The sequence below is a fragment of the Fringilla coelebs genome (genome assembly GCF_963513975.1).
Source record: "Fringilla coelebs genome assembly, chromosome: 11".
In the NCBI taxonomy this organism is placed as follows: Eukaryota; Metazoa; Chordata; class Aves; order Passeriformes; family Fringillidae; genus Fringilla; species Fringilla coelebs.
Window position 1 is genome coordinate 8,088,459 of NC_140037.1, and position 22,995 is coordinate 8,111,453.

The 22,995-nt window shown below is 58.1% G+C and overlaps 2 protein-coding genes and 1 long non-coding RNA gene across 4 annotated transcripts; 1 reads left to right on the forward strand and 2 right to left on the reverse strand.

The window, feature by feature from the left end:
• Nucleotides 1–1,641: 1,641 nt before the first annotated feature.
• On the reverse strand, nt 1,642–4,383 carry PRRG3 (proline rich and Gla domain 3; the record flags this gene model as incomplete). Its single annotated transcript, XM_084212952.1, has 3 exons — nt 1,642–2,381; nt 2,883–3,043; nt 4,377–4,383. The coding sequence occupies 3 exons, from the start codon at nt 4,381–4,383 to the stop codon at nt 1,842–1,844; spliced, it is 708 nt and encodes a 235-aa protein (XP_084069078.1). The 3' UTR covers nt 1,642–1,841.
• Nucleotides 4,384–4,658: 275 nt separating this feature from the next.
• Nucleotides 4,659–10,004, reverse strand: LOC311157987. 2 transcript variants are annotated; one of them, XR_014616433.1, is made up of 5 exons: nt 9,939–10,004; nt 6,736–6,777; nt 5,983–6,159; nt 4,922–5,103; nt 4,659–4,822 (listed from the first exon to the last, which is right to left on the reverse strand). It is a non-coding gene; the product is annotated as an uncharacterized lncRNA (long non-coding RNA). The 2 variants fall into 2 exon arrangements; XR_014616434.1 differs by having other exon boundaries at nt 4,659–5,103.
• Nucleotides 10,005–14,486: 4,482 nt separating this feature from the next.
• CLDN2 (claudin 2) lies at nt 14,487–15,537 on the forward strand (the record flags this gene model as incomplete). Its single annotated transcript, XM_084213306.1, has 1 exon — nt 14,487–15,537. One exon carries the CDS (start codon nt 14,487–14,489, stop codon nt 15,180–15,182), a length of 696 nt encoding a protein of 231 aa, XP_084069432.1. The 3' UTR covers nt 15,183–15,537.
• Nucleotides 15,538–22,995: the final 7,458 nt, after the last annotated feature.

Genomic DNA, 22,995 nt, shown 5'->3' on the forward strand with positions numbered 1-22,995 from the left:
GTGGGGTTCACTCCTGGACGCTGCCATCCTCACTGGTGACACCCCAGCAGCCGTGGCAGGGGATATCGGTGTCACTGTCCCCAACACCCTTTGTGGGAAAAAGCCACCCTGTGCCACTCAGACAGTGAGGGTTTTTTAATAAATACCTTTTTTTTTTTTTTTTTTTTTTGCACAGAAATATACCAAGTTTTACAGAATACAAACTGCAGGGATAATGACCGAGCATCAAAGACAGAGGATGCAGAGCACCCTTGTGTCTCCCTCTGGTGTTCTCTAGCTCTGGCCCTGAGCTGTCAGCTCTCCCCATAACCCCGCCCTGCTAAGGCTGGGGAGGGGACAGACGAGGTGCCAGCATGTCCTGCCCCAGGAGCAGCCACGCTGGGCAAGCCCCAGCTCTGGGCTGAGGGCACCAGCTGCGAGGGCATCACTGGGGCCGGGCGGGATGCAGGCCACTGATGGATGGACAATAGCCTTTTGGTGCTGGTGGAGAGGCTGCTGCTGGGTGAACACCGGGTGGTGGCAGTGCTGGGAGCTTCTGGGCTGCTTCTGGGGGGTTGGAGCACAACCCTTGGATTAATCCATCAGACAAGACTGGGGAAGGACAGCCCTGTTGCCTGGACCCTACAGGCAGCTGCCCAGGGAAAGGGGACATTGATTCCACAGCAAAGCACCTGGCTCTGCCCTGCCCTGGCAACACAACCACCAGGCAGGGCTTGGCCCTGCTCCTGACTGTCAAGGCATGGTTCTTGTGGCTCCCACACCTGTCAGCAGGACTTCCAGGCCACAGCCCTGGACACTCAACCCACCTGAGAGGTCAGGAGGAGAGTGGGGTCCCACATTCCACTGTCCCTGCTCTGGAGGACAGAGCCCCAAAGAGAGGAGCCAGGCAGGGCAGAGAGGTTTGGGACAGGGAAGGGAGGTTTGGCCTGTCTGCTGGCTCTCTCTCACCTCTGGGGCAGACACCAGATAGGCCACACTCCAGGAGAGAGTTGAATCCCCATCACTTAAAGCCATGAGACCACAGTTGGTTCGGGGTCAGAGAGGACCCCCTTGGCCAGCTCTGCAGCAGCCAGACCTCCAGCTGCTCAGCACCCACAGGGGGAAAGCAGAGAGCATCAGGAAAAGGCCCTGCTACTCCAAAGTCACTTACCTCAAGTACAAGACCACCACGAGCCCTTTATCCCTTTCCAAAGAGATCTAGGAGATCAGAGAGCACCTTCTAGCTGCTCCTCCCTGATCTCCACACAGCAAATATCCCTACAGGAACCACAGTGTGGCCCGGGCTCCCCACTCCCCCTTGGCAACAAATCCACCTGGGGGAATCACCATCTCCCCACAGAGCTGGCCCCACCAACTGCAGGGATGGACAAAACTTTGCCACACCAATCCTGCATCTCCATCACCTAATCAGAGCCCTGAGCAGTAGAACAGGGCCCAGAACATGGGGTGAGGCTGAGCAGCAGCCCAGAGAGGCAGCAAGGCTGCTCTAATCATGGGAAATGTTATGTCTGTTTGAGGGGGAAGTGAGGAAATCAAATGCACCATGGGGAGACCCCCACATTGAGCCAGGAACAGGCTGCTGCTCTGCTCTGGCTGCTACAGCACTTACGTGAGCGGGGAGTGAGGGGCAGGAGATGGCTCCAGAGCCACCCCACAGCCCTGCCTCACCCCACCTGGGGACAGCCGTTTTTGGTTAGGAGGGTAAGGCTATTGTGTGATGGCACCAGATTGTACAGGTGAGATGGGGCCTGACGAACACCTGAAGGGGGTCCCAGGCATGGCGAAGGGATGGCGGCTGGGTGAGTGTGAGAGTGTGAAGAGGCAGGAGGGAGGCACGCCCGCTATTTGCCCGCAGCAGGAGCCGTGGCCACGATCTCCTCGTACTTGGGCGGAGGCTCGTTGTAGGAGACGCTGGTCTCCTCGCCGCTGCTGCTGCTCTCCGGGTGGCCCGTCACCTCCTCGTAGGAAGGCGGGGGCGTGGCACTGGACAGTCTGGAGAGGACGGAGACGGAATGCTCGGGCGGGCACAGCGTGCCGTCGGGCTGGGGGGCGCCCCCGGCTCGGGCATCCGCGGCCCCCCGGCTGCTGACTTCCCGCTGGTACTGGGTCTCCCCCTGGCTCTGCGAGCGCTCCCGGTACACCATGACCCTGGGCAGGCTGCGGCCCGTCCGGCTGGCCAGGTAACGGTTCTGGGCGTAGGAGGGGCGGTGGCGGGTGGCCTTCTGCAGCTGGCACCTCCAGATGATGAAGAGGGCGATGACTATGAGAAGAGCCACTCCCAAGAGAGGCACCACCACGTACATAGCGTCAGAGCGCTCCGTGCTGTGCCCGGGGTCCTTGACAGAGTACACAGAGCTGGTGTAGCCTTTCCAGAACTCCATCTGTGACAGGAACAGAGAAACAACCATCACGTGCTGCAGGTGGGAGAAGGACCCCAACCACCACCAGCAATAACCACTGCCCTCCCACAGAAGGGGCAGCATTTTGGATGTCCCCCGCTCTTTCAACCTGAGGTGCTGTGGGAACAACACAGAAGGTCCTGGGAACATCCCTCAATATCCCACAGCAAGCAGGGAAAATTTATTCCACAGCAAGCCCAGCTTAAAGCATCATGGACAACAGCACAGATTTGCCACACGTGCCATGGGAGCACCAGCTCAACCTGCAGCTGTGGGGAGGGAGTCCTGGCAAAAGCAAGGTGAGGCCATTGCCTGGGAAGGGAAGGCCATGCTGGGAAGTGAGGCCACGACATGCTGCCTGCAGCCAGAAGAGGACAAAAGGAACAGGAGAGGCTGTTCCCCTTGTGCTTTCCCTCTGTCTCCAGCCTGCTGAGGAGTGAGCCCTCCCACATGTACTGGGACACACACACAGGACACACGCACCGTCTTCTCCTTGTTCTCAAACACCTCCTTGACCTCCTCATAGCTGCAGACCTCCTCGATGCACTCCCGCTCGATGGTGCCCTGCCGGATCTCCTCCAGGAAGCCATTGGCTCTGGGAAAGCGTTTCAGGAGCGAGTGGGCATTCCTGGCCCCCAAGAACACTGCAACACACAAGGCAGAGACATTCTGAGCAGGGACAGATATCCATACCCCATACCGGCCTCTACCCAGCCAAGCTTTCCAACCCAGATACCACATGCATCCCCAACACCAAAAGCCCAGGGCTACAATCAGGTAGGACAGCCAAAGGGGCACAGGACTCTTGGGGTCTGCCCAGAGAAATATTGGCACCAGGAGCCCTCCTGTCAGGGCTGAGGTGCTAGAGACACCAAAAGCAGCAGCTGTAGCCACACAGGGCAACTGAAGAAGAGACAAAAGGCTCCAAAAATATTTGTTTCCAACCTTCTGCTCCTGAGGGATTTCCAATCTTTCTGCCCCTTTGCTGCAGGGCAAGGGAGATCCCACCAGGAGAGCAAGACTCCACAGGGCTGGGACCCAGAGCTCTGCCAGGACACGGGGCCAGCACCAAGGGGGACTCAGAGCCCACAGTTCAATACGACAGCCTGCTGGGAGCTGGTGTCCCTGCTGCCAGCTGCTCAGGGTCATGCAAGCTCAGGTGGCCTCAAGGACTCTGTTCAAGCCCCATATTAACCACTGTCTTCTCCCAGGCCCAGGAGAACAAGTGCAAACATCCCCAAAACACAGGGACAGCACAGAGGGATATGAGTCAGGGGCCTGAGCAACCTCTCTTCACACAGCAGCACATTCTCATCCCCACTGTGTTTCAATGCAGAGGCCTCACAAACTTTCCTCTGCTCCCAAAGCCTGGGAGACTCCTCACGTCTTCCCAGAGCACATGCAGTCCTGAAGCCAGACAGAGCAGGAACAGCACCTTCCTGCCTGCACAGAGACATCAAAGCCTCTCCCCATATCCTGCAGGAGGGACACCTCCAGGGGGTGCAGGAGGCCAGCACCTGCCGGGACCTGCAGCAGCACAGGAGGCAAAGAAGCTGTTTGCTCAGAGAGCAGAAACTTCACACATGATCCTTGCAGGATCCAAACACGCATTTCATGAATGAGTGTTTCCACAATGCAGTTCAACACACTCAGCGCTAGGCTGCTTCCAGCTCTTCCCACCAAGCCACAAAATCCTGCTGCTTCCCTGGGGAAGATGAATCAGTTCAGCTCAGTGATCCACAGGAACATATTTACCTCCTTCACCCTCAGGCTCAGTCTTCCACTGGATCAACAAGGTGAACCCATTCACACAGCAGCAGGAGTATCAAAGGAGGCAGGGGGACACAATCTCCCATCTGACCAGCTTGGTGCTAACAAAATACTGGCTCCACAAGCAAAACAGTCAGTGAAAAGCCACCAACTTCTTTCCTTAGGAGCCTTTTGCCAGGGAGAAAGGCAAGTTTCCTTCTGCTTTACCTTCCATGTATCCTGCTGCTGAAGCAATACAGCAAGGTATTTGTGAGAGTATTTGGAAATATCAACAGGGACAAGATCATGGTGTAAGAAACAGCTACTACTGTGCTACACCAGCCTGGACTTGGAGCTGCTTTTGTGCTGTGTAGGTGCATTTTCCCCTTGTGATTTATTAATGCCTTGCTTCTGCGAGATTTTGCAGAGGGCTGAACCACTGAGGTATGAATGAAGAGCAGCATGAATGATGTGAGTCACAGATCTTCCCTCAGAATCGACTTTATTATGCAAACCATTTTTTTTTTTTACAAGGACAACCGAAAAAGCATTTTCAAGAGGCACAGAAGGCATCTTGCAGAAGGGCAGGGATCAGCTTGCCTTGGCTTTCACAGTTGAGGAGGGCTATCCTGGCTGGAGAGGGAACAGGCTGGCAGGCTGACCTTGTCTTGAGCCTTTCCAGAAGGAGATGAAATTTTACAAATACAACATTCATTCTGCAAAGGTCCTGTACTTTGCTGGAGAAGTCTGGCCTCACCTCCTTTGCCTCCCACCTTGATCAAGCCGTGGTATAAACTCTCCCCTCCTTGGCACTTGAGCCTGAGACTCAGATTTCAACTTCCTCAGCACATCTTAGAGCAACAGGCTTGGCTGCAGATCTCACTGTCAGGGTTTTCCATCCCTGCAGAAAGCAGTCACTGGACCCCTTCCCTGCTTTGCCATGCTGAGCTGGCCACTAAGGTAGGAAATAAAAACAGACACACAGGCAGGCAGGTATCAAAAGCACTGTCCCAACTGCAAGCATGCTGTGACAGAGGTGTGTGTTTTTCCCCACATGCAATTTCCCTCAGGGATATAGAAATGGCAGGAGAGCAGAAACTGAGTCACTGCTCCCTCCCCTTGAAAGTGCAAAGTGGCTCAGGACCAGAGCAGGAAAACCACTGGCCCTCAGGAAATGAGCCTCTCATCTCTGCTGGATCCCCAGCTGACATGAAGAGCAGACAGCCAAGCAGGTCCTGTCCCCAACCCACGGGGCTGAGGGGACCTGCCAATGCCCAGCAGGCTCAGTGCTGATCCCCTGTGCCTCTCCAAGCCTCCCCACACCAGCTGGAGAACCGGTGCTCAGGAAAGATCAGAGCTTTTAGGCAGGGGAAGCAGGAGCAAGGGCTGGGTTCACCTCAGCCCTGCTGGCTTTCCTGGGGTGCTGCTGGCCCCTGGTGGACACCTCCCCATGTCTCAGCTGCCCTGCTTGGGGGGGGACACCCTGGGGCTGCTTCTCTGGGGAAGGACTGTGGCTGTGCCTGCAGAAGGACAGCCAAGGATGGCAGGGAGCATGTGGTGGAGAACCTGCCCATCACCACACCCCCCCCAAGCACATCAGGGTCACCATGAAGGAGACACTGCCACCACAGGGGACACCTTCCACCACCAGGACATGCTAGTGAGCCAGCACCTGAGCTCTGGGAAAGAGAAAAGGCAGCAGTGGAGGAAGGCAGGGACCCAGCTGGGCACCCTCCTCATTAACTGAAGATTAAAGCAGCCTTTTAAAAACACTGCCTGAAGATCTCTGCTCCCTCCCGCACCAGCACAGCAGAGATAATGAAAGAAGGCATACCTGTCATCCCTGGGGTCCTCCTCCTCCCCAGCGTGGCTACTGCCTCCACCTTCACAGCTGGCAGTGGTGACACTCCGAGCACATCCCGAGATCCCAGACAGATCTCTCCATCTCCCCTTCACTACTGCCGTCCTCCTTATGCTCCCATCACACCGTGGCACGCAGCCTCCGTGCAGGCTGCTCAGGAGAGCGAGAGGGAGGCTTGAGCCCAGCTCTGGACAGGCCACACACCGCTCTGCAGCCTTGCCAGGCTCAGCCCATCTTTAGTGCTGGCCCAGCAGTGCTCTGGGTGTGCCACAGCGAGCTCGGGGTGGGGCTGAGCTCGGCAGCTTGCACAGAACACAGAGTGCCAGTGCCACCGGGCACACGGGCAGTTTGGCCCCAGGGTGGGCATGGGCATGAGGAGCACTGCTGGTGAGAGATGTCAGAGCAGACAGGCAGCCCAGAGAGCCCTGGGGACGCCGGTCCTGCACAGCAAGCAGCACACAGAGACAGAAATGCTGCGGCTCCGGGTAGTCCCGGAGAGGTCAGACAGGCACCTCCTCTCAACTCCCATCTTGCAGAGGGGAGAGAGAAGCACAAGTCGGACCTCTGACCTCACCCAGGGCCAACAGCTGATGGCAGCTGCTCCCCACAGAGGATAACACCCCCCAAAATGCACAGGCACCCCTTTCTTGAGAGGTGGCTGTCAAACATCCCCCTTCTCTCTGCCAACACCACCAGCACCTCTCCGCCTTGCCTGGGAGCACTTACTTGCCATGCTGCCTCACTCGGCCAAGCGGGGCTCCTGCCTACCTGCAGGGAAGAAAACAGGAGAGTCACTGACAGCTTAAATTTCCAACCCAGTTTCAAAGCCCAAGCCTCCATCACCCAGGATAAGATTCATGCAGAAAGCATGGTGCTGAGTGGTGGACCCACAACAGATGCAGCCCAGCAGTGCCCCTGCAGAGAGCCAAGGATTCTAGCTGCCTCCCTGCTCTTCACCTGTCTGGAGGGGCAGGAGGGGCTCAGGGCACCCTCAGTTCCCAGAGTGCTGGGGCAGTCCCAGGGAGAAGCAGGGCCCTTGCAGACTGGATGTAGGAAAATCTGGATGAAGGATAGGCCCCATTTCTCACCAGCAGACGAGATGACCTGCATGTCAGACACTGCTGGGAGCAGCCTGGTGCTCTTCCCTTCCACAAGAGATTGATGGATACAGGTGAAGCAATCATCTTATTTTAGAGCAACTTCACAGACGTGCCAGTTCTCACTTCTGCAACTCCTACCCACAATCTGGTTGTTGGGCCAAGCTAAGGGCAGCAGCAAGAGTGACAGAGCTCCCTGCACACACAGGACAACAGCTCTCCAGCTGGACAAGCAATTTTTGTGCTTCAAAAGCAAAACTGAACTAAACAAAACCCCACAGAAATTAAATTAAGCCCTGCAGAAGGCAGAGGATATCTGCTTGTTTTCCATGTTTTGTCTTCTCCCTGTGCTCAATGCCCCACAGATCAGACTGCCCTGGGCTGACTACTGCTGTGTTTGACACTTGCTGTGACAAAGCCACAACTCTGTCAGGAGACAGAGGGGACAGGACTGCCCAGCTCCCGCAGGGATTTATTGCAGATGGAGGAGCAAGTATGGTTAGAAACAGCAGGAACGGCAGGACAGCAGGAACCACACGCTGGTCTCAGGCCTGGACTTTAGATATCCAGTTATTGCAAAAGCACTTGGGTCTGCTCTGCTGGAGTGAGGTGAGGGACAGCACAGAGCTGGTCACAGGGTCAGCAGAGCTGGAAAGACAGATCTCCTTTCACATGAAAGGCAGGGACCCAGAAGGGCTGATGCTGCCCACCAGCACACCTCACAACAGCCACCTTCCAGTAAATGCAGCACCTCTCCCTGCCAGCATCAGGTTTGCTGTGCTTTCCAAGGCTCCTACACCATAAAGTGCCAAGAGGGCATGCAAGCCTGGAGCTGTGTCCAGAGAGAGAAAGCAGCTTCTTCCCAACAGTTTGGGAAGCTCAGATTGCAAACCTCAGTCTGGAGTTGAAGCAAAAGCAAGGGAAAGCAGCACCAGAAGTTCACGGCAGAGATCTGCTGCCTCCAGTGCCCCACAGCCCAACCCAGCTTCTCTGAGCCCTTCTGGGGGATGTGAGAAGCCTCTGGATCCATGAATTCCCCCACAGGCTCTGAGCAGGGACCACCTGACCCACTTCTGCTGTCATCAGTTTTTACAAAGAGACCCAAAGCCCCAGGATAAAAGAAAGCACAGCACAGAGCACATGCCACAGTTTCCACACAAACCCTCCTTGTTACAAGCATCCTCCCCCTCTGATGGACAGGAGAACAAAGACACAGAAAGAAGGATATTCTCACGTCACACACCAGGCAACAAATGTAATGCTGTTTAATTTAATTTACACTCTTTTACTTTCTTCCACGTATCTGTGTCAGTGCACCCAGTGCCACAATCAGGGAGCTGCACACAAGCCTCCAAGCACAAACAATGCCGATGAGAAGGGCAGACATCCCAGACGCTTATTTTTATTTCCACATGCAAATTCCTGGCCACCTCCCCTGGCTCCAGCGAGCAGGAAAAGCTGGAGCAGTGCACACGCTGACGCCAAGGGGAGCAGCATCCCTCCTGCCCCCACGCAAGCCGAGAGAAGCCTGAAGCTGGAGGCTGACCTAGCAGACGCCCACCCATTCCCGATGCCCCCCCTCCGGCTTCCCATCCTCTATAAATACCCCATCGATAGGAGGTTGCTAAGGCAACCGTGAGGAGGCGCGAGGGATGCAGCCATGGGAGTGAGGATGCTGCAGTCGCACATTTGTGTCTCCCCCAGGCTCCCCCCATCTCCGCCCCCGCTCCCGTCACTGCTGCCAAAGGAGGAAATCGTGCCGGGAAAACACGGAGCGCGCCTGGAGCCGGCTCTCCGTGGACCCCGAGGAGACCCGGGGGTCCACACTGGGAGGTGGCACCTCCTCGACAGGCTGGGGGTGGCCCAGGTACGGGTCGGGGGGACCCAGAGCCCCCAGTGCCACGCCACGGAGCGCAGGGAGGGTGCTGACTGTGCCAAGCATCACGTAGCCGCGGTGCCAGCTGGATGCCAGCAATATTGGGGCTTTTCCGTGCCAAGATCCACGGCGAGGAGAAGAGGCTACGCCGGCTACGCTTGACAGGGCAGGAAGCCTCGCCCTCCCAAAACAGCCGTCACACCCCACCCTGGTGCTCACGCTGCCCTGGCAGCGCCAGCCCGGCCCCTCTGTGCCCAAACCCAGCTCCCAATGATCCCCACTTCGCTCATCTTCCAGAGCCACCCCACGGCAGGGACCCCCAGCTCACCTGTCACCCTGCAGCAGGGACCCCCAGCACACCTGCACAGGGGCTTTCCAGTCCCCTTTCGGCCTTGAGTGCCACCCCACGGTAGAGCCCTCAAGCCTAAGTGTCACCCCACAGCCGAGACCCCCAGCTCACCTGTAACCTCACAACAGGGACCCTCAGCTTACCTGCCACCCCATGGCAGAGCCCCCCCCGCCTACCTGTCATCCCACAGCAGGGTCCCCTAGCTCACCTGTCACCCTATAGCAGGGTCCCCTAGCTAACCTGTCACCCTATAGCGGGGTCCCCTAGCTCACCTGCCACCCTATAGCGTGGTCCCCTAGCTCACCTGCCACCCTACAACAGGGACCCCCATGTCACCTGTCACTCCACAGCGGGGTCCCCCAGCCCCACCTCCCCGGCTATGCGGGGTCCTTCCAGCCCCACCCTCCGCCCCACCGACACGTCCTCCTCGTCTCCGCCGCTCTGCTGTTCGCCGCGCGCCCGGACACGCCGCGCCAGTCCCACAGTTCCCGGCTCCCCGCTCCGCAGCACCAGGTCCTTCCCTCCCGCTCCAGCCCCGCAGCCGCGGTCCCACGGCTCCGCTGTCCTCCCCCCGGCCCCGCGGCCGCACCCCGAGCCCCGCCGGTACCTCATGGCGGCCCCGCGCCCGCCGCAGCCGCTCCCTCCCGCCGACGGGCAGGGGAGGGGAGGCCCCGCCCCCAACACGCCCCCTCTCGCCCTATGGCCAATCGCGTCCCTCCGCGACCCGCGCGCGCCGCCTTCCTCTGGCAATGGGAATGCGGGGCGGGGCCACACGCTCCTCCCCCTGCTCGGAATGGATCGACAGCCAATCAGAGCGGGCTGCGGCTGCCGGGCAGTGCCGCGGTGGCCGCTGGGAGCCGTAGTCCTGAGCCCCACTGTGGTCCCGCGGAGCGCGGGCGCGGCCCGGGGCTGGCCCCGGGGGTTGGCCGGGGCTCCGGGCGGGTCTGGCGCCTCTGCCGCACGCAGCGCTGTCTGCCTTCCCCTGCCTGTTGCCTCACGCCGGCCTGCCGGGGCTGCCAGCATTCCGCGGGTGCCTCGCGGTCACATCCCCTGTCGCCTCCTCTTCTTCATCCTCCCCCTCTTCTTCCTCCTCCTCCTCCTCCTCGCTGCCCGAGTCCTCATAAAAGAAGAGGGTGGCCTGCACCGGGAAGTTCTGCAGCAGCTTCTCCCCCACGCTGTACAGGTGGTCAAAGGCCTTGGACTTGGGCCAGAGGAGCCTGTGTGGGGAGAGCCGGGGTGAGCCCCCGCCCGCCGCGCCCCCGCGCCCGCCCGCGGCCCCGGGGCCAGGGCACGTACCTGACCGGGTGCTGGAAGAACGCCAGCGCTTTGCTGGGACCGCCGTGCCCCTCCGCTGCCCGAGCCCGAGCCTGAGCCTGGGAAGACACAGCCGGGTGGTACCGGGCTCCCGCTGCCCGGGCTGGGGCCCCGGGCTGCCACACACCCAGCAACTCCCCCCTCCCCTGCCCCGGAGCTGAGGCGCTCACAGCACCGCAGGGAAGCTGGCATGTACCCCCACACCCTCCTAACGGGCTTTTTGCCAGTGTAATCTCTCCCCCGTGCTCCAGAGCGGGTGCCCAGGCATGCCGCTAACGCCCTGAGGAATGCCCGCCCGGCTGGGAACAGGCGGCCCCCTCAGGGCTGCTATGGCCGCGTCCCCTCAGGGGCTCAGCCCGGCCCGGCCCCCGGCGCGGCTGGTGCTCCAGGGGAGCTGGGCATGGCACAGCCGTGGGACAGAGGACTCCATGGGACAGAGTGACTGAGAGGCGGGTTTTGTGCCAGCAGGGAGCCCACGGACATGGGGACAGTGCCAAACTCACAGCGTCCATCTCCTGCTGCCGCGGCGCGGGTCCCTCCTGGGCACGGGGCAGCCACGGTCTCCAGAGAGGAAGGGCTCTAGGAGAGACAGAGCAGCTGCAGCGCCACAGCCGCCCACCCTGGCCCGCTCCCCTGAGCCTTGCTCGGCCATGCCGCAGCCCCACGGCCTGATCCGCCCGGCCAGCCCTGCCCGGGTGCCAGCACCCTCTGTGCCACCCACGGCCGCTGGCATCAGAGGTGTCCCCAGCGCCGCAGCCTTCACCCAAACCCAGCTGGAGCTTCCCCGTCCCACCTTCCTCACCCTCCTGCCAGCCCGCTCCCCCCGGTACCTTGTCCCTTGCTCCAGCCCCGGGGGTGGGCAGGCACCGGCCACCGGCACCCGGAGCCCGTGGGCAGTCAGGCAACAGGCAGCAGCTTGCATGGTGGCAGGAGATGCTGTCCCTTGTGACACTGCAGACCCTTGGTGGGCACACATTTATAGCTCTGCCTCGGCCGTGACTCACAAATTCTTTGGGGCAGGGGAGAGAGGGGCTGGGGCTGTGGGGCCAGTGGTGTGAAATTTGTCCCAGTTGTGTAAACAGAGGGCCGGGGGGAGGCTGGGGGCGGAGGGGCTGCGATCTCTGGTGGAAAAGCAAAACACAAAAGGGAAAATTTGGACACCATTTGTGAGAAAATCCCCGGGGGGGAACAGGGGAGGGTAGAGACAATTAACGAGGATGATTAAGTGCTCTTTGTAGCCATTTGCATAAGGGAGACGGGGGAGATGGGAAAGGGATGGGAAATGGTGGGGCAGCATGATGGGTATGGGATTGGGACAGTGCAGTGGGCATGGGTTGGGACTGCGTGTAGGGCATGCCATGGGCACAGTGTGGTGGGCTTGTGCTGGGGACAGCACAAAGGACATGCCAAGGACACTGATGGGCTACAGTGGTGGCAAGCACAGAGCCACCAGGAGGCAGCTGATGGCTTGAGAGAGGCTCAGAAGCAGACAGGGAGGAAGGACACATGGCAGGGATGGACCCCAGGCACTATCAGAGCAATGGTCTTGCTCAGGCACCCATCGCCCATCACCGCAGGGAGCTGCCAGATCCCATTTCCACCGATGGGAGAGCAAGCACTGGTCAGTGTTCACTGCCCTCTCCTTTGAGTTTTTGAGATGTGGGCCACAGCAGAGGGACAGAAAATCTCCTCAATGTGAGGGTGCAAGGCTGATGCAGCCCCTGGCCCCAGCAGGCCCGCTCATCCTGTCCCTTCCCACTGCTACTGCACTCAAAGAAAAGTGCCACTGGCAAACAGGTCACCTCCAGCTCCTGGGAGAGTTTCAGTTTGGGACAAGGAAAGAAAATAGCAAATGGTCCCTGCTGTAGCTCTGCTATCAGCATCCAAACACCACTGTCCAAACGCCGGCCGGACCCTGCTCAGCTCCCAGCACAATTTGTCACCAGAGGCCCTCCCTGCCCCTCTCCATCTGTGGCAGCCAGTGAGCAGGAGGGGGCACGGGGCCAGCACAGCTCTCATTACATTCCCCATTTGCTCCTCATTTGGGCCAGTAGTCTTACAACAACAAACCCCGTGGAGGACAAGCAGGGCCAGGAAGAGTAAACCAAAAGTTCAGGCTGGCTCTGAGGAGTGGGGAGCTCAACCTGCTGGTGTTCACTGCTCCTTGAACCCCAGTACAGGCAGCACAGCCCAGAGTGGACACATGGGTGGTGGCACAGTCACCTGCCAGCCGCTAAGGGTGTCAGGTCCAGAAGGATGACAGCAAGCCTCAATGCTGAACCCATTAGGTGAACCTACCCTAATAATTCATAGACAACCAGCAAAGCGTTGGGCATCCCAAGTCCCCAATCCTTCCCGACACCCAAAGAAAGGGTTTAATTCTGATCTGCAATAAGCTTCTGATCCAGGAGATTTGCAGGTGGATTGTGCAAAGCTGTAGCTGAACTGCAGCCCCTGATCCCCTCGGCTGGGGCCCTGGCTGCTCACCCTGTCCCAAGCAGCCGCCTCCAGTCCTGGGTGACCCCTGGCTGCAGCCACCCTGGGTCCCACCCTGCACCTCCAGCCACCTCCGTAAGTACCTCAGAGCTCCCTCCCTCGCCTTTCTGCCGGCACCCTGAGCACCCCGAGCACGCTGAGCACTCCAGGTGTTTTTTTTTCCAGCAGCTGAGACAGTGTGGGAGGTTTTGGTTAGAGCACAGGAGAGCAGACAGAAAGCTGGCAAACTTTGGTGCCAGGCATTTGAGGTGGCAGGGGGGAGACAAGAGCAGGGGGAGGCCCCGGGTGCTGGCAGCACGCTCAGCCAGGAGCGTTCCCGGGGGAGGGAGGCCACTGGCCGCGGTGCCGGGCTCAGCCCGGTTTCGCAAGGCACCACAGAAGGAGGAATTTTTAAACAAAGCAGAGGGAAAACAAACCAACCCTCTCCACCACCCCCGCCTGTGTACAGGGCTGTGGGCGGGAGGTGGCACCGGCACAAAATCCCAGCATGAGCTGCACCCCGAACTGCTCACCCCTCCACAGGACAGGTCACCCCGCTTGGCTGGCATGCTTCCAGGAAGCGTCCCCAAAGGAGATGCCAGCCCTGATGTAATTCTGCCCTCTGTGAGCCTCCAGGCTCTCCTGGGGATGCAGGTGTCACTGTCACATGCATCCCTCTCCATCCTTGTCCCCAGCAGCACAGAAAGGCTGATATCCATGGCTTAATCTCAGGTGGCCGTGTCCCTTTGTCCCAAAGGAGCCTCAGCAGCTCGGGGTGGGGTCGTGGGTGGCTGCAGATGCCTTGGGTGAGCCCCATGCAGACGGGGACGAGGTGCCATCCCCTTACCTCAGCTGTGGGAGCTTTGGCTTCACCACCTGCAGTCACCTCCAGCAGGTCCCAAATAGGATGGTGCAGCCATAGCTTTTTGGCTTCCTCAGCTCGAGGTGTCACAGAAGACAAGTGACCTCGAGGAAGGCAGTGGGCACTTTCCCCACAGCAGCAGCTGGCCCTCCATCCCTGCCCGCGGCGTCAGTGCAGGGGAGGGCTTTGGCGTCCTTCCTGGGCAGCGCTGCTCTGCCTCTGGAGCCTGCCTGGGGAGATAGCGGAGGTGAAAGGGCGGCTGGCGCTCCTCCGAGCGCCTGCCTCGGGTCAATCGTTAATCGGGAGGGATTGCTTTCCGCTCTCGCAGGTAACCTCCCCGCGGCTCCCACCCCGCACAAAACCGGCACCCCCGGCAGCGGGGTGGAGCTGCAGCGCTGCGAGCGGAGCCTCTCGCAGGGCCATGGGAACGTGAGCACACGGGAGGGACCTGGGCGACAAGCTGCGAGCCTCGGCTAGCGACAGAGGTGACAGCCAGACCTCACCATGGTGTCCATGGGGCTCCAGCTGCTGGGCTACACCGTGGCCTTCCTGGGCTACATCGGTACGCTGACGGCCACGCTGCTGCCCAGCTGGAAGACCAGCTCCTACATCGGCTCCAGCATCGTGACAGCCGTCAGCTTCACCAAGGGGCTGTGGATGGAGTGCGCCACGTACAGCACGGGCATCACGCAGTGCGACATCTACAGCTCCCTGCTCAACCTGCCCGCCGACATCCAGGCGGCCCAAGCGCTCATGGTGAGCTCCTGCGCCGTGTCCTCGCTGGCCTGCCTGCTCTCTGTCTTCGGCATGAGGTGCACCGTCTTCAGCCAGGGCTCGCCGGGCAAGGACCGCGTGGCGGTGGCGGGCGGCGCGGTCTTCGTCCTCGGGGGGCTGCTGTGCTTCATCCCGCTGGTGTGGAACATCCACGTGGTGCTGCGGGATTTCCGCAACCCCGTCATCCCCGACAGCATGAAGTTCGAGCTCGGGGAGGCTCTTTACCTCGGCATCATCTCCTCCCTCCTCTCCCTCGTCGGCGGCTTCATCCTCTGCACCTCCTGTCCTGCCCGGGACACCACGACCGCCTACTCCAGCGCCTACCAGCCCCAGCTGCTGGCGAGCAAGAGCCCCCAGCCTTCTGTCAGCCAGGTGCACAAGACCAAGAGTGAAGTCAATTCCTACAACCTGACAGGATACGTGTAGTGGCTGCAGGGGGACCCAGTCTGGCACCTCTCCCGGCTCCCAGAGCGTCCGGGCTGGCACCGAGGGAGCGCGGTAAGAGCAGAGGGCACGGGCATCGCCGTGTGCTTGGGGGGGTTGACCCGGCTCCCTCCCTCCCTGGCATTCTGAGAGCCTTGTGACTGCTCGGAGATCCCAGCTGGTGGCTTACACTGCTGAAGGACCCTGAATCCGGCTCCTGTTCTTTAAGTCCGTGCTGCCAGCTCGCAGGCAGCTCCTGGCGCGGCGGGACCCCAGCCCGCAGCCCCAATGAACCTGCCTGGAAAGGGGAGTGGGCTTGTGGCCCCAGGGACCGGCCCGCTGGCCATGGAGGCATCGCAGCAGGGTCAAGGGCGTGTGCGTGGGTCTGGAGGTGCTGCTGGGGGTGGGGGGGTGAGTGCTGGTTGCAAACCCATGTCGCAATAAATACGTCTTTCTAGCCACACTGTGTCTGAGCTTTTCTCTGGCGCCGAGGGGCTGGCAGGGGGCTGTGGAGGGGGCCAAGATGGGAAAGGTGCCCCTGGCTGTTGCTCTGGCCTGCCTCCCCCACCCCACGGCTCATGGCTTTGTCACCCGGGAGCCCCGGCAGGTGGGAGCACTGCTGAGGGAGAGGAGGGCCACTCCCTGGCACAGTTTGTCCCTGGGCACCACGCTGGGAGGTTGCCATGCACCACTACTGCCAGGGTGCCAGCAGGGACATGCAGAGCTCCCTGTGGGATAATAGCAGGCAGCACCTTCCTTCTGTGCCCCCAGCCCTTTTTGCTTCTAGGAGTGCAGATGTGTTGAGACTGGGGTGCCCACAGGGGGATTCACTGGCCCTGTGTGTGGCACACCCAAGTCCCCAGGCGGTGGGCAGCCCTGGCATTCTCACATCCCCCTTCCAGTGAGCACTGGCACCCTGGGCAAACAAGGGTCCCAAGGACCAGGGGCAGCTCCCGGCTCTGGTGGAGTCTGAACAGCCCAGCTCAGCTGCAGAGACACCTCACAGGCAGGTCCTGAGCCCTGAGGTCCTTGAAGGGTCTGTTTTGGGAGAAAAACACCACCAGTGTTTCCAGTGAGACACTGGAAAGCTGCAAGGATGGGCAGGCAGGAGCCAAGTGTGTGGAGGGACAGGCTGTGTGTCTGCAGCCCTGCAGGGGATCAGCAGCAGGACAGCCACACAGGCTGCTGGTAGCACTGGGGATGCTGGCACATGCCAGGCCATGGCAGGAGAGGAGCTGCAGGCAGCCCAGCCCTACAGCCCACCAGGGAGCAAGAGCCTTTTAATCCATCTGTTGTACCACTGCCCCAGGTGAGAGAACCCCTGCTCTGCTGTGCCACAGCACCAGGCCACCCAGAGACCACCTTGTCCCCCAGGGAGCAGCAGGCCTTGGTCTACCTGCTGACCCCTCATAAAGCAATTTCGATTAGGCCATGGAGAGGAAGTGACCATGTTCTGCACTCGAACGTCACCACCGTCACCCTTGCACCAGTGAAATCATGTTTGCTGTGGGGTTAGCATGCTCCTGATAATGTTGGGTCATGCTTTCTCCCCTCCTCACAGGGCAAGGAGCTACACAGGGACCCATCCCCAGGGTGACACTTGCTGAAGGGGACCAAGGGGACCTTTGCCTCCAGGCAAAGGCCAGTGGCCCCATTTCCATGGTCAAGGGACAAAGCACAAAGCACAGCATCAACCCTAGACCAGCTGAGTTATTTGTTCCTGCCCTGGGGAAAAGAGTGCCCTGGGGCATGCAAGAGGCTTAACCTGCTGCTGCAGCCCCCCAGGAGATGCTGCAAGTTCTGAGGGTCCTTTGGCCATAAATGGGTTTTTTCTGGGTAGCTGGTGGAGAGAGTGGGAGAGAAAATAGTTGGCAGAAAAGGTCACACCTTAAAGTGGAGGAATTCCTGGGCACTGGGTCCTTGCCCCTCGCCTCCCACCCCTGTCTGCAGGCAGAGGCTGTGCTAATTAAACAAAGGGGCATTTGAAACGCTCAGAGCTTGATTGGTGCTGGGCTTATTAATGCTTTAATTCAAGGAGCAGAAGGGAAGCTTCCCCCAGAAGGAGAAAGGCAGCTGGCACAGGCAGAGGCAGGCAGAGCTCAGAGCTGGGGTACAGAAGCACCATCACACTGGAACAGGGACCAGTTCCCCAGGCCACCAGCCCTGCCACAGGGGAGCCCCTGCATTAAGCACTGGGTGGGCTCAAGGAGAGGAACGTTTCTCCCCTCCAGCTTTCCTGCCATTCAACATGAATGAAGCCAAAGATGTGAAACCTGCTTACAGGGCAAGGCAGGTTGACACAGATTTTCCACTTGGGAAGGAGGATGGGAAAGGGAGGGGAGGACACTGGGTGCACAGCTGTGGTGGCAGTGGTTATCTCTGCATCATGCGATAGCCATGTTCTCATTATTGATAAAGCAGGTTCTTGAGGGCAGCCTGGATGTCACCCAGCTAGGGACAGAGAGAACAGGAGCCCAGACTGCCCCAGGGGCAGCTCTGCTGATGGTGAGTGTGAGGGAAGGGATGGAGCCCAGCCAGCCAGCACAGAGCCAGCCCCTCAGAAGGCTCTTGCCCCTCACCAGCTCAGTGGCAAAAGCTGAGGGTGCTCCAGGATTCCTGCTGGGAAGGCACAGGGGAGCACAGCCAAGTTCAGGACAAGATGGGGGAAGCAGGGGTGGGCAGAGGGCTGGGTGGGGAAGGGCTCTCTCCATCTCAAGCCCCCCCCTTGCAGACTGGTGTGGTGGAGTGGGGAGCCTTGCTGCCCTCACTGGAGGGCCAGGCTGCAGTGACTAATCCCCTGCCATAAGGAAATTAGTCCTTTCCCTCTTTCCCATCTGGATGATCCCTTGATGGAAGGAATGGGGCAATAAAATAATGTGCCCTTATCTTCAAAAGTGATAGAGGCACTATAAACACTCAGTACACCCCAACCCAGGATCAGGGACTGCAACCTCAACAGCTAGTCACGAGAAACGTGCAGAAAGTCACAAATTCTTCTTCCAAAGAGGGAGCAACCCAACCCATCTGCAAGGCTCCTGCATCCAGCCCTTGCCCCCCAAGCACTGCCCTAGAGGCAAGCAGAGCCTCTTCTAGTGCAGAGCCCTGGACAGGGATGCCCAGGTAAAAAAGGGCACAGGTTTGCCCTAGAGCCACCAGGATCACACACCTCCTGCCTCCCTAGAGTCCTCCAAGCAAGCAGAGTTCCTTCTGGCATTCCCAACCTACTGCTCATCTCTGCCTGGCACAGCTGACCTGAAGCAGCAGCAAATAATCCATGCAAGCTCTCTGGGGAATTTCAGGCCACGTGCTGGGAGGGCCTATCTCTGCCCACAGCCCCCAGGAATTGCTCAGATAGGAGAGATGGGAGGGGGAAGGAGGTTCAGGCCAGGTTCATGATGGGCTGAGGCACTTGGAAAGGACCAGCACATTCCTCCACCCTCTCCCCAGCCACAGCACACACCCAGCTGCCTCCCACACTGTGTCAGAGCCTCCTGGCCCCTCAGCAAGCCAGGGTTGATGTGGAAGATTGCCCATGGCTCTGCAGCAGCCTTTTCAGGAGCAGCAAAGGATACACAACCGAAAGGGGCTGCTCTGGACACCCCAAATCCTGACTGCCAGGCTGGGCTCGAGTCACACTGGCAGGTGTGGGAGAGGCATTCCCTGCCCCAGCCATGCCCCCGAGTCCAGGAAAGAGCCTCACGGGTTGAGCACTGATATCTGTGGAGCTCAGCTGGCAATTGCAGTCACATTTCACCTCCAAAGGCTGCCTGCCCTCCTGGGGCCGTGGGGATGGCCCTGTCTGGAGTCAGCACACAACACAGGCTGTTGGTGCCCAGCTCTTCTGGTTCTGGCACTGGAGGTGAGGAACAAGCTCCTCTTTGGAAAACACCTTCCATCAGGGGAATAGCTGGTGCACAAACTCATGGCTGTCCACAGCCTCCCAGGTGAGACCTGCTAAAAGGCACCTTAAAGGATCTTTCGGTCTTGAAGGAAAGATATGAGGGCAGAATGAACTCCATGACACTGCAGGGGACAGAGGCCTTTGGAGATTGCTAGAAAGCACCTTCCTGTTTGAATAACAGCTCAGAAGGCTATCAGGAGGGTTATAAAAGGTGTTTATCTCAGAAAAGCTGATACCCGTGGAGAGGACACGGATGTTTGATCTTCCAGGCGTTGCATTAACATCACAATCAGATTGTTCCATAATAATTAGAGTCTAATCTCTACTGGAGGAGCTTCAGGTTAGTGATCTCAGCAAGCCTCATGTAATGCAATCCATAGCAGCAAAAAAAGGCTTTGTAGTAGAACCCACATCAATTCAGTGAGCAAGGCATACTTTTATAGTGGTAAAACATAAGGTCTTCCACAGGTTTTACAGAAGTATTGGGAAAAATGTACTCCATCTCCAAAATCTGCTTTGGAGAACTGGTTTAGAGAATTGCAGATAAATTGTGATGGTTCCACAGCACCACGCTGGACAGAAGAGAGGAAGACCAGAGGATCCCAAACACCTTTGCATGGACAGAGCTGCAACCACCTTAGCAAGCCTAGAGAGTCATCCCACGTAATCCCTGCCATCCTGTCACCTCCATGCCTGAGGGCACCAACATTTTGGCAGCTGCTAACAAAGGTTCATACCTAGAAGATGCTCAGAGCCCAGGCACAGTGAGCCTCTCCAGGATCCCTGCTAAGCAGCACGAGTCTGGAAGGAACAGATCTCCCCATAAGCAGAGTAACCAGTCCGCTTTGGGGCTGCCTTTTATCTCTACTCAAGATTTCAGGGTGTGCTTTGGATGAAGTTTTTCCCACACTGGCAAGCTAATCTTTCCCCAAGTCAGGTGTCTTTTTTCACAGAACTTACAACACCCTTTATTTCTGGGATGTCCAACCTGCTAAAAAAGGCTGAGAGCAGAACAAGACTCACGTCAGAAGCAGCATGATTGCCTCGAACTTGCTTTCCCAGAAAAGCTGTCTCTCTAGGTTTCTCAGGTCATTGGAGCAAAGTCCCACAGCACCAGCTCTACCTGGCAGGTGCTCCTAAGATTTCTCCAACAGATGCATTTTCATTACTCACATTTTTAGCCCTTTCTTTTTGAGGCAGTGGACACAATCTCAGCCTTCAGTATTTTTCAGGGCACAGAAAAGCCCAGAGACTCTGCAGGCATTACAGAGCTAAGGGCAGACCTCAGCTATCCCTGGATGCACCACTGTGATGCTGACATGCCCTTTGAACAATTCCACTACACTTTTACAGGAATGAGGGCACTGCTCTTTGTCTCTGGCTCTTCCCCCCTGCCAGAGAAGCCAAGCACACATCTCACCAATCATTGGAACCTCTGATCCTCCCACGACTGAGCACCTCCTCCTCAGCCTTCTGCCCTTCCCAAACCCCCTTTATTTTAACGTTTCCAGATTGTGAACTGGCAGGATGTTTCAGCCCAGGCCTGGCTGATGGCTAGGGCAAGGCTTACTCCACCTCTGTGCTGCCCAGGGAGGTGGCAGGGGAGAGATATCAGGGAGAAAAACAATTAGCTCCTTGTTTCAAGGCAAGTAGAGCAGGCTTTGGGTCTAGGGACATCCTCAGCAAGGGGAAGGACCTCCCTGTTGCAAGGCAAAGCCCCTGGAAGTGGCTCCCAGAACAAAGTCCCCATAACCCAGCCCAGGGAGCTGCCAGCATCCTGCTAGCACACCATAAATTTCCACCTGCCTGAGCAGACCTGTCCCTGTAGCTGACACCCCAGGGCCTGCTCACAATCAAGGGTCTTGCAGTGGGTTATGGCCTCCTTCCCAAAGCTCAGGGAGCCCCATCTCCCTGCTGTGATGGGTGACCAGCGTGCCAAGGGCTGATTCCTGCCTTGGGATTCTGCAGCTGAAAACTCTTTTACCTCACAGGTCACAGGTGCAGCTAATCCATCCAACTTCAGTACTGAGTAAAATCCTCATGGGGAATAAAAGGGAATAAGCAGTGCCAAACACAGTGCAAAGGCAGCCCAGTCCTGTGTGAGGAGACAAGTTTCCCTCAGCTGTCCCTGAGTGCAGCTGCCCTTTCCCATGGCAGATCTTTGCAAAGCAGAGGGAGGCTGCCCAGGAAGTGCAGGACTAAAGCTCCCAGCTCAGTAATGGGACGAAGAGAGCCACAGTGCCTTCAGCAGAGTGATCTAAGGGGAAACACACCTCTGCTCTTCCCTGGCTCCTTGCGCTGCTGCCTGCTCCTGCACACCCCCATGCAATGCTGGGACCAAGGGCAGGACAGGCTGGGTTCCCCCAGGCCTTGCCAGGGCTGCTGGCTGCAGCCCCAGGACTTCATGGGGCACAGCATGGTGCTGGCAGAGTGGGCACTGGGAAGAGATGGCTTTACCAAACATCCTGATCTCAGAAGATGCCCTTCTGACCTCCTCACCTCCAATATGTGTTTATCTCCAGTACATAACTTAATCCCCCCAAACTACTCTGGCATCAACTCCTGGCACAAGCATTCTCAAGAGAGTTTTGAAAGATGCAAAAGAGAAGTGCCAAGTTTCAAACCCAGCTACTCTGGTACCAGCTTATCCAAGGAAAATTAATAGCTGCAGCTTGCCAAGCTACATCCATTTAGGAAACGCTCCATCACAGAACTACTTTGTGTGTTATTTCCTCACACTGGGGAAAACAAATCAGCTCAAGAAATGCCAAAGGAGCCATGTATTGCTGTAAGGAGTGTATATTTTTATCTTGCTGCTGATGTCAGACACAGAGAGGTGAGAATATGAAGCCTGCTAGCTGTTCGCAGGCTGCTGAACGCTTCCGTAGGCTCACGGATCTCTGTGATGGATGCTTGCATCAAAGCTGCCCTTTGCTCACCACCTCCTCATTCAGCACAGCCCATTCCTCTCACTAACTCCCGAGTCTCTGTTTCCTGTACATCACTGGGCTGGGCTGGGCTGGGCTGGGCTGGGCAGACTGAATTTCCTTCACAGCAGCTGCTGTGGGGCTGGGTTTGGTGTTGTGCTGGGAGCAGGGCTGATAACCCAGGGGTGTTGGAGCTCTCCCTGGGCAGGGATTGCACACAGCCAGGGTCTGTCCTGCTCCTCACCCTCACCACAGCCAGGACAGCTGATCCCAGCTGACCCCAGGGACATCCCAGACCTCATGGCATCACCCTCAGCACACAGAGCTGCGGGAGAAGGAGGAAGGGGAACATTCTGAGTTTGTCTTCCCAAGTCACTGATGGAGCCCTGCCTTCCTGGAGCACCTGCCCGCCATGGAGGCAGTGGATGAATTCCTTATTTTGCTTTGCTTGCACACACGACTTTTGCTTTAGTTATTAAACTGTCTTTATCTCAACCCACAGGTTTTCTCACTTTTACTTTCCCAATTCTCTCCCCCATCCCACCGGCAGGGAGGGAGTGTGTGGCTGCGTGGGGCTGAGTTGCCAGCTGGGGTTAAACCACGACAATCACTCAACCATGTTCTCCTTTCCCTGGGTGGCAGGAATAAACCAGGAGACAGGTTTTAGCCCAAGGGCTTGACACACGCCATGAAAAACTCTGGGGATGTCTGTGAATAATCTGCTGAAAAATAAGGTCAAGTATGTTAGGGATAAAGTTCAGATCACAGAACTACTTAAATGGGAGGGAATAAAAAAAGATGCAAAGAGGAGGAGCAGCAGCAGCTAAGATTACGCATATGTGCCGTGAAGAACATTGAGATCAAGTCTGAAGGAGGTGTGGACATTTCCTGCTTTAGAAGCAGCTTTGGAGAAGAAAATAAAGGTCTGTCTTTTCACCCACCCAGGGTAGATGCTTCAAAGCATGATTGGCTTTGGTGATAAAACTTC